At 44.3% G+C, this 11047-nt stretch overlaps 2 protein-coding genes across 2 annotated transcripts in view; one reads left to right on the top strand and one right to left on the bottom strand.

The window, feature by feature from the left end:
* Positions 1-350: 350 nt before the first annotated feature.
* On the bottom strand, positions 351-3941 carry zic5 (Zic family zinc finger 5). Its single transcript, XM_023430628.2, has 2 exons — positions 2459-3941; positions 351-966 (listed from the first exon to the last, which is right to left on the bottom strand). Exons 1-2 carry the CDS (start codon positions 3498-3500, stop codon positions 524-526), a joined length of 1485 nt encoding a protein of 494 aa, XP_023286396.1. The 5' UTR covers positions 3501-3941; the 3' UTR covers positions 351-523.
* A 3981-nt stretch (positions 3942-7922) lies between these two features.
* zic2a (zic family member 2 (odd-paired homolog, Drosophila), a) overlaps positions 7923-11047 on the top strand; it is a 4846-nt gene continuing 1721 nt past the window's right edge. The window contains exon 1 of the mRNA XM_023430617.2: positions 7923-10032. Within this exon, the coding sequence (XP_023286385.1) occupies positions 9060-10032 (973 nt within the window). The 5' untranslated portion in view covers positions 7923-9059. The remainder of the gene's footprint in view (positions 10033-11047) is intronic.

Below are 11047 nucleotides of genomic sequence, written 5' to 3'. Positions count from 1 at the left end.
CCTTAAATGTCTGGAATCTGACAGTGATTGATAGCAGCCCAGTTATTAAACTGCAAGGGGATGATGGGAGGTCACATGAAAGGGTCACCTCAGAACACCAGTTGAGTCTTTAGACATGCAGTTAATTAAACCCTGCATATTGCTTTTGGAAAAAAAAAAAAAAACAATAATTCAGTTTGAAATGGGCTCACTTTAAAAAAAAAATTGGTTCTTTTCAAATAGGATTTCTAACCTTTTAATGTCAGTTCTTATGTCACTTTAAATGTTTTATTTTGACAGTTCCCATCTACATTTTGAGAAAGGTCAGGGGTCACATCAGAGGCGTTTTCTTCCTCGTGAAATTTGGGCTGCACTGCATCCACAGTGAATGCGTATTAGCTGCGTTTAGCACAGTCGTTTAATAATACTACAGTGAAAATAACTGATCGATATCCCAGGCGCGCGGGCCAGCATGGATCTACACACTTTAATGGGTCAACTGGAGATGATAAGTTTGACAGTCACGTGGTGGTAAACGGGGGCATCAGAGCATTGTCCTCGGGTCTGAATTTCTGAAAGAGTCCTCATCGTCCGACTCAGACGTTGGCACGTCGCTGGAGGGTGTGTGGAGGTGGTTGGGTCCCCCGCTCCCCTGGCACACGTACCACTCGTTGAGGTTGGTGACCTGAGGGGAGAGGTTCGCGGCGGAGCGGTTCCTGTGCGGCTCGGAGCCTGGCGAGAGGGGGTCTCCGAGAGGGTTTGTGGGGGATATGTAGGTGACGTTGGTGGAAGGGGGCGGCGGGGACTTGCAGTGCACTTTCATGTGCTTCCGCAGCGAGCTCGGGTGCGTGTAGGATTTGTCACAGCCGCGGACTTTGCAGTAGTAAGGCTTGTCACTGGTATGGACGTGGGAGTGCTTCTTCCGGTCGCTGCTGTTGGCGAATTTTCTGTCGCAGCCGTCAAACTCGCACTTGAAAGGTTTCTCTCCTTTTAATGACAGAAAGAAAGAAACAGATGGAGTCAGTGCCACGTGCAATAATGCCACTGTCTTTAACAACTGTCTCCCTGCAGGGATTGTACATTTCCCACACACATCACATGATTAGAAACGATGATCAACATCATCATACAGTCACATAAGTTCATGAACAGCTTATATCACACTGAATAAATACAACATGAGGCCGATTCCTCATGAACTGCTGTGTGCAGCAGTCTGCAGCCTTCCACTGGGGCTTCCTCTTCAGCTTGAGCTTACTCACTAAACATCTACTATAGAGCCCACTGCTCCACACCCACTTGTCCAAAGCATTTTCCTGCGTGGACACGTGTAACATGCCTTTAGGCCTTCTGGTTACATATATGTGTGTATGTGTAGGGGAGGGGAGGGGGGAGAGCGAGGGAGAGGGGGCACTCAGGAGACCACCAGGAGCCGTTTATGTACTGTGGTGGACTCTGCTATAACTTATCACACACACACACACACACACACACACACACACACAAGTAAATGGAAAAACACGCTTTTTTTTTTTAGATTTACAGCCTGCGTATGACACATGTTAAATGTCAAATGTTGGATTGGATTGGAGTGCCCGCTTTCAAAATCATAAACAACAGTTTCTGATGACTTCTATTTATGATGGATGACTTGTTTATTTCCCCCGGGATTTCACGTCATCCAGTGAGGTGTAGAGGCCTATCTATACTGGTGGCATGAGGCCAAAACTGGCCTCTTTTTATTTTTTTTATGTAGCCAAATCAGGACCCTCAGATCCACAACAAAAACACCTCTCAGAAAAGAGCACTCTGGGAATTTCTAACCTGGCTTGAAGTTAGTCTTCTCACTGTCTCAGACTCACTGTCTGGAGGTCTAAACTCTCTGCCACTCTGTCCAACATTTGACCAGGACGCAGTTAGTTTTTGTTGGACGCTATACCCGGATGGATTACACGTCTCCCCTGACAGTAGTACTGGGGCTGTATCCTGTTGTATCCTCCTGCTCCTCACAGTAAACCAGTGCTTACAACCAATAAACCTGGCATACGTTGGGATATCGTGAACCATGTGCACGACTGGTCGATATATAAACTGAGCTTTTGCGTAAAGGTCCTACGCCTGAAGATAATTACATTTACGCGTGTTCTAGCGCTGCCCTGCATGTACGTAAGCACGTTTTACAAATCATATGCCCTAATCCTCTCACGCCTACCGCAGGCGTCTCGGCGAGTAAAAAAAAAAAGTTTATATTTAAGAAAGGAAATGAAACACGTTTTACTCGCTGTGCGAATGCGTCACTGAATAAAACAGTTTTTTGCTCGCTTGTGCGCGCAATTACGCACGATCGCACTGACCATCCGCTTTAAGCATGTGAATGGTAAAACGAGGTCGCCTCGGATCGACTATAATGCCCTGCGATCAAGTGACATTTTTCTTTCAGATTGCCGTGTGCAAGTTTTACACAATTACAAGCACTGACCTGTGTGAGTCCTCTTGTGAATCTTTAAATTCTCCGATCGAGCGAACACTTTTCCACAACCCGGGAAAGGACACGGGAAGGGCTTTTCTCCCGTATGAACTCGGATGTGGTTTATCAGTTTGTACTTCGCTTTGAAAGCCTTTCCTTCCCGTGGACATTCTTCCCAAAAACAGACGTGGGTGCTCTGCTCCGGTCCCCCGACATGCTCCACCGTGACGTGGTTGACCAGTTCGTGCATGGTGCTGTAAGTTTTAGAGCAGGGCTTCTTTTGACTTTGCTCCTGGTCAATCCATTTGCAGATTAGCTCTTGCTTTATGGGCTGCCGCATGTATCTTAAAAACGCCCCCGCCGCTCCGTGAGGAGCAGAAGCGATGTTCACATTGAGGTTCATGGAGTTGTAGCTGTGGAGAGAAGAGGGTCCATAGTGCTCTGGCCTGTGCCCGAAGTGCTCTGGCCTGCCGTAGATGTCCCCCGGTATACCCAGGCGCATCTGCCCGTTGAGGGCATGGTGGTGGGCACCTGGGGACGCCTGGTCGTGAAGTCCAGTAAAAAGTGAATGGGCCCCACTTTCCGTGTGCCCATAAGCACCTGTTGGGGAGATGAACATGCCATGGTGATGAGGGGAGGAGGCGGAACTATGCTGGTCGCCAAGTGCATGCATAGCAGAGGCTGAGAGTTCTCTCCTGAGGATGAAGTCCCTGCTGCTTGAGTAGCCTGAGTGGGGGTGAGCCACGGGGAAACCAACTGTGGTCTGAGCAGAAGTGAAAGATGCCGCGGTCTGGGCTTCGGGATGGCTCTGAATGTGCTGAGATGGGCTAAGTTTGAGAGCATTTGTCTGTGCCATGTGCTCTGGTCCAAATGGAGTGAGTGCCACTCCGGGGTCGTTGCCCAGCTCCCCAGGGTGGAGGTGGGCATGGTGGGAGAGAGGGTGATGCCCCCCTAGCCCCGGGAAGCCTGTCATATTCTGATGAGGAAGGGGTTGAGTCGCTGCCAAATCCGCTAATCTTATCGCTGGATTCCTCTTGCTTAAAGGGGGTTCCATAACTACACTGACAAGTCCATCCGCACTCACCGCAATTGTTTTTCACCACACCACGCTCTCTAAAACATTAGGAAAATATGTATATAAGGGGTCTATAAGTTCTTTTGTCCGGCTTCTAACTCTGCTTGCTCCTTTTCCCACTCTGTCCTCAAGCGATTGGCAGAACATACAACAGTTGGAGGACACAGTGGGGAATACAGTTTAGAAATGGCACTGCGGGTATTGGACGGATTTCGGTGACTGGCAGTTAGGAGAACGAAGCGATTGGCTGTCGTTCAGCGCAGGGGCTCAGCAGGGTTCCGCCCCCTCACTCTCTTTATCGCTGTTGACTCCAAAAAGTTGTACTCACAGAGTTACCAGCAGTTCTGTTTGCGCGGCTTTCTGTTTACTGGTGCTGGTGCATGTGGATGACCGAAATGTCAGTTTGTCTGGCAAGTGCGAGATAGTTCATCTCTGGTTTGGTTTGTCCAAGTGTTTTAATATTGATTTCATCTTGCCATAGGTAAAAAAAAAGAAAAAAAAAAAAAAGAGAGAAACAGAAAATAAAGCGGCGGTGCATGGATGTGTGTGGCATGTGTAAAACATGTGGCCATGTGTGGATGTGTAAGAAAGACGTCGATCATGAAGATTATTTATTTGGTTTTTGGACATTTTGTTGTTACCAAAAAGCATCTGCACAACAAGCAGCTCCTGAGACACATGATCTGTCAGGAAAATGGAAAAGAACAAGTGCGCACCTGTGGGAACTCAGTGCATTCCTAAATTATACAAACTATTTTACTGAAAAAATGAAATACAGAAAAAAATCTAATAAATAAAATGAATTTTTTTAAAAAACACATAAGGAAAAGGGCTGCATCTGCTTTGCAGGTTTTTTTTAGGTGTTGTTCATTTGAACCCATTCTCCCCGTAGCGGTTATTAATCATCATCATCAGTATCATATGGATGTGATCCATTCTCTTCATTTGCTGATTTATATATCCTAATAGGACGCCTGCACTTGAATTTAAAGAAGCTGTGAAAGGGCTTTTGGGTAGTGTAGGCTGTCATCCTAATCACAGCATAATACTGAGGTTGGGAAAAACCAATAAAAATGTCTTGAATTTTTTATTTGTTCAGACATTTTTTCATAATTCCTCAATAAAAAGTCCCATTAAAATAATTGAAGTCCTGGCTTACACACATTACAATTTAAGACAGACCTCTGTGAGTGTAAACGTTCAACAGTGAACTAAGACAAAACTATTACAGCGTAATCTGTCATTTTACTTCAGTAAATTTCTTGGCAGCTCTTCTAAAAGGTGTCATGTAATTATTTTTTTTTTTTCAGCAAATAAACTAAACATAATTTCCCATTTTCTGTGATCGTCTGTAATGAGGTTGGCACGCAGACACACACACACACACACACACACACACACACACACACACACACACACACACACTTGTTAAACTCTATTTAAGCTCACTTCATATGACGGGTCACGCCGTTTGAATGGTCCCTGTTGACAGCAGGACGTGGATCTGTCATTGATATGTCTTCATTCAGACACCTTTCCAATCGATCTGTGATAGCTGCCCTCAGACTGCAGACCATCACGTCATCTTATAGTGCAAAGATTCTGTAACTTGAAAAAACAACAACAATCAACTGAAAATATATGAATCAACATAGTGCAAATCAGCAGTAATTGATTTGCATCTTGAGGGGGGGGTATGTGTGTGTGGGGGGGGGCATGTTCTGGGCCTGTTGCACGTGTTGAAACTGATTTATGAACTTGATGAGAAGAAACTGAAGCGAAGCTCTGAAAATACGTTTAATGTCAAAACTTCTCAAGTTGTCTTATAACCTGTTGTAGTCTTATACAAATAATACAAACAAGAAATGTATTAATTTACAGTCAAACAAGATTTAATTTCTCTCTTTACTGGTGTTGAGATTATTTCTGCTCCTCTGTCACTTTATTGCTTATTCACAGCTTTTTTCATTGAAATGACACATCTGTGTCACATATATGTTTTTATCAGAATTTAAAATTTAATTAAAAATTAAAAATAAAAAGATAGCCAGGATCACATGTGTGTCCTGTTGTCTCGGGTATTTTTTTTCATAAAACATGCGCTGGTGCAGAGCGAGCTTCTGGAAACCCATAAAACCCTGAGGAGCAGTGGGTGCATTGTTTATGGTTTGTTTAAGAGCCCCTGTCTCATACACATTAAATGAAATGAGACATAATCCATACACCTACAAAATTAACTCAATTTCATATGTTAGATGATAACTTTTTTCTCCTATTTTTTTTTATATTTTGAGATGCCATAAACATTGAAAGTTAAATGTCTTAAAATTTAAATAAAAAAAAACAAAGAAAAAGAAATATCTACAGCAACAAACAGAAACTCAAACTATTGACTTATGTTTCCAAAATAACCTAAAGCTGCTGATGCCTCAGACGAAAGAGGGGGACGTCTTACACCTCTCTCTCTCTCCCTCTCCCTGTCTCTCTCTCTCTCTCTCTCTCTCTCTCTCTATCTCCCTCTCTCTAAAACAAAGACGCTTTGTCATAAACAGGGTTATTTTACCAAAAGGAGTCAAGGGGGCAACATATGTGGTCTTAACGGGTCATAGGTCAAACACCCATGAAACACAAGGTCACGGAAGCCACACAAGTAACCTTCCAGTGTGTCAACATATTGATATTGTCAGATAACAGAGAGGAGAAATGTGCCTTTGGCCCCATTACAACACACATCCAGGCAACGCGCCTTTATATCATCAAGACCATTGACTTTACTGATAATCTTATATGAAACTGGTACTTCCTGTCAGCTCTAACTGCACGGATCACCACCTGAGTAATATTTTATGTGATTTATATTTTACATCTGTAGGCCATGTCTCATTGTGGACTGCTGCTCCTAAAACCTGTTGAAATACTGGTCTTTGGGGGATTTTCAATAGACTAGACCCCCTTTCTTCCCCACACAGAAGGGAAAACCCGCAGCCATGTGCCTCTACCCGATTGATTTTTTTTTTCTTTTTAATTCTCTTTCGCTTTTTTCCCTATCTGGGGAAGGTTTTGTGGTTTTCCAGAGAAATAAAGAACTTCTTATAGGGGTCGGCAGACGTGACTTTGAACTTGGATCAGCTCCTGCGTTTCCTGTGGTGCGGGTCGAAATAGACTTGGAAGAATGGCACACAACGCTCAGCCTGTCCCACTCCGAGCTAAGAGACACACTATTTCTAAAAAAAAAAAAAAAAGAAAAAAAAAGTTTTTTAAACGTTTCCCTCGCCTTCACCATTATTTGTCGTTTACAGTCGGAGCACCGGAGAGTGAGAGAGGCGCAGAGCGGGGAGAGCTGGAGGGATCTTGATTTGGTGAAAATGTAAGTAAACTTCCTTTGACTTGTACTTGAATGAGCAGCTGTGGTTTATGGCCTGCGTGTGTGTGTGTGTGTGTGTGTGTGTGTGTGTGTATATATATATATATATATATATATATATATATATGCCCATTTGACCGCAGATTCAGTGCAGGCTTGTGATGGAAAGTTGCCAGAAAATGAAGCAAATCGGTGTTTTTTTTGTTTTGTTTTGTTTTTTTTAAAAAGACTTCCCTCTTTTTTATTTGTGCCTGTATGGGAACCAAAGAGGAAATCCCATGAAGAACATGTTCGTTAACAATGTAAAAAAAGACCCAGTGGCTGTGTGGATGGAGCCTATTGTTTTCTTGAGGGGATAAAACAAAACATATAGACCACCGCTCCCCTCTACCTCAATATCTAACCAAAGACTTTTATTACTAAAACTTAATTATTGTGAGTTCAGGGAAGGCTCGACCTTACAGGTCACTAATGATTTACTCGGATCTGGGCGGCAGTTCACCACCATAACATGTAACTTAATTGGTGTGGTGAATGTGAGAACCACCGAGGAAGCAGAACCAGCAACATATGGAACCATTAAAAGAACCAACCACCACTGGTGGCTGCCAGTGTGAGCACTGGAGCACCACCACTAAAGGCCCAGTTGTGGTTCTACAGCCAGAGAAAAACCACTGGACTCCATATGGAGCCACTCTCTCTCTCTCTCACACACACACACACACACACACACACACGTGATTTTATTTTCAGCTGGGAGGAATGAAGTGGCTGAAGACTTTTGTCAGATTTGAATGATTCTATAAACTACATCTTCATTTAGACAGTTTATTACGATCTCTCATCATTTAAGATCCATAAGTAGCTTCAAATGACGCATTTATTGAGATTTGTACTAATGTTTAAAATTGGTGTTTCAGCATATTATTCAAAAAACAATTTAAAAAAACACGTTTTGCATTATTACATTAATACAGAACCTGTTTACCACGCGTTTAGCCACAGGGATTTGATGCGCCCTCAGAAGCCACACTCTGAAAGTGAAGAATAGAATTGAATATCCAGACAGCGTATGTTGCTTTACAGAAGTAAAGACGCCTTCATATAATTCTACATTTCTTCTGCAGTTATTCTGACATGCGCACTGAACATTTTGCGTGAGTAGATAGTGTCATTATGGTTGTCACGGTGGTTAATTGATGGTATGCATTTAATAGCACGGCTCCATGCAGGTCATAGTATAACAGTATAATCCTTCTTTTAGTCTGCAAGAGGAAAATACATGAAGCTGTTGCATAATATTTAGATGAAGAAGTCAACAACACATGACAGTTTCCTGAGCCACCACATGTATTTTTCCCTCCTGATCTAAATATTTTTATCTTATTCCATCTCATCAGATGTCATATTTTTATCATTTCTACACGCTACAACTTGGCACCTACGAAATATAAACAACAGAAACACGTTCGCTCCTCTCTCTTGTCGTGCTCCTTATCTCCCGTACACCCCCCGAATGTTCTCCTAAAAGTAGGCGGTAATTATTAGTGGAAAATGGCGATGCGCTATTAAGTCGCCAAAGCGCTACCTGCTATTGGAGGGGCACCTGGGATTGATGAGGCGCAGTGGCCAATGAGACCGCGAGGAATGAATGAACGGGCTCCAGTTAAAGGGGGCGGAAGAGGAGGTAGAGCCAGTCCACGGAGAAACAGGGACCCTCCGCGATAAACACAGGCAAGCCCAGAGAAATAAATACATGCCCAATCGGAACAGCGATTTTTTGAGATGCTCCGACTACTCTCGCTCAGTGTACGCAGAGGACACCTAGTAAGATAATTATTTAATTCTTCGAGTGCATTTTAACGCAACCAACTGTCGCAGTCCAGAGGAGAGGACACGAGGAAACTCTTCACTTCGTTACATTTGGATTTTTCAGTCACAAGTTAACTAGAAGTAAATTCAGTCTTCGATAAGCCGAGCTGATTTTTTTTTTTCCTCTCATGATCGGAGCAGCGTTTTTGAACCACACCTGATATGGTGTTTCCAAGGTTGGAAGTTGAATCGTTGAGCGCCAGCATCAACATTTGATTTATTTTTTTTCTTTCTTTAACTTCTCCTCTGTAGCTCTGAGCCCTGCGCTGATTTAAACAAAAAGAAATTCGCTTTCTGAAATAATGTTACTGGATGCTGGTCACCAGTTCCCCGGACTGGGAGTGGGCTCATTTGCCAGGCATCACTCAGCGAGCGAGATGCAGGAGAGAGACTTGAGTTTGGCACAAAATAGCTTTGTAGACTCCGCACACATGGGTGCGTTTAAGCTGAACCATGATCTCTCTCCGGGACAGAGCTCTGCCTTCACCACCCAGGCGCCGGGCTACCCCGCTGCGGCTCTGGGGGCTCACGCCGCCCATGTCACGTCGTATGCAAGCTCTCCTTTCAACTCCACCAGGGACTTTCTCTTTCGTAGTCGTGGCTTCGGAGAATCCTCTCCGGCGAGCAGCCAACATACTATTTTTGGCCCCACGGCGGGATCCCTTCACCACTCCCACACAGACACACAAGGCCACATTCTGTTCCCCGGGATCCACGACCAACATGGGTCCCACGGATCCCCGAATGTCCTGAACGGGCAAATGAGGCTCGGACTACCCGGAGAAGTTTTCGGACGCTCCGACCAATACCACCAGGTTTCCAGCCCGAGGACCGACCCCTACTCGGCCGCGCAGCTCCACAACCAGTACGGCTCCATGAATATGAACATGGGGATGAACATGGCAGCCCATCACCACCCCGGTGCCTTTTTCCGCTACATGAGGCAGCAGTGCATCAAGCAGGAGCTCATCTGCAAGTGGATCGACCCCGAGCAGCTCAGCAACCCAAAGAAGTGTTGCAACAAAACTTTTAGCACCATGCACGAGTTGGTCACGCACGTCTCGGTGGAGCATGTCGGTGGACCGGAGCAGACCAACCACGTCTGCTTCTGGGAGGATTGCTCCCGGGAGAGCAAACCGTTCAAGGCGAAATACAAACTGGTTAACCACATTCGGGTGCACACCGGGGAGAAGCCTTTTCCATGTCCCTTCCCCGGCTGTGGAAAGGTCTTCGCACGGTCGGAAAACTTGAAGATACACAAGAGAACACACACAGGTAATTATCACAACGCTGTGACATCTTTTTTTTATTATTATTTTATTATAATTATTATTATAATTATTATTATTTAAATAGCAAGGTCGCTGTTATTGCTGTTACTATAGCGTGCATGTGCATTTTCTTTATTTGTGCTGTTCCTGCCATGACAAACACAAATGAAGATCTGCTTATCAAGCGGCTATTTCAGGCTGCTAAAGTAGATAGCAAGAAAGTAGAAACAGATTGAGTAGAATTAGGATCACATCCAGGGAGAGTAAATTAGTTTAGAATAGTGGAATAATTCCTCTCGTCACTAAACGGCTACACTGAGCTATGATTTTATTTTTTTTAAAACAGTTCTTCTGATGTAAAACATTTTCGAAATGCGTAGAAAACACATCAACAACGTGTGTAGATGTTTTATTGTTTGGGAGGAGGGAGGGATGGGGGGGGTAAACTTTAAAATGGGTCAAAGGGGACTGTGGGAGCGCGTTGCGTGCATGCATCGTGGAGCTGCAATGGTAGTAAATCATCTCAGTTGGTTTAATGTAGCTTGTTCGGGATACTGCGCTTTATGGCTCGATTTTTTTTTCACTGTGGCACTAGATGAGTGAGATTTATTTCTGAATTGTAGGGGTGTGTGTGTGTGTGTGTGTGTGTGTGTGTGTGTGTAGTAGGAGTTATGAGTTGTGGTGTAGATTTATCCGAGCTCAGCACCATCACCAGCAGTAGTAATAGTAGTAGTAATAGTAGTAGTAGTAGTAGTACTGTTTATGCGCCTTTTGTTTTGTCCTGCGTCCCTGTGACAGCAGCTATAAGGTGCTAGACAGGGCCATTACCAGCCTTTCACATTTGGACCTGTTTTCTTGGGGAATACATGATGGTGCGGTGCCATGGAATTGGTCAGGTGCTAATTAGATTTTTATTGTCTCTCAGCAAATGGTACGCCTTCTGTAGGCCCACTGAGGACGGCCTTGTCCACCACCCCCACCACCACCAGCACCCCCTCTCTCCTCATTCTCTCCCACCC

The sequence above is a fragment of the Seriola lalandi genome, unplaced genomic scaffold (assembly GCF_002814215.2).
Source record: "Seriola lalandi dorsalis isolate HSWRI2012SDOR001 ecotype SW California unplaced genomic scaffold, Sedor1 jcf7180002054908, whole genome shotgun sequence".
Classification (NCBI taxonomy): Eukaryota; Metazoa; Chordata; class Actinopteri; order Carangiformes; family Carangidae; genus Seriola; species Seriola lalandi.
The sequence above is the reverse complement of the archived record's forward strand: the minus strand, read 5'-3'. Positions and strand labels throughout refer to the sequence as shown.

What these genes read in the sequence shown, in the direction of transcription:
- zic5 (XM_023430628.2), bottom strand. Translation starts at nt 3,500, where the DNA reads ATGGAACCCCCTTTAAGCAAGAGGAATCCAGCGATAAGATTAGCGGAT. An exon ending in TCACAAGAGGACTCACACAG is followed by an intron (nt 967 to 2,458) that starts GTCAGTGCTTGT and finishes TGTCATTAAAAG; the next exon opens with GAGAGAAACCTTTCAAGTGC.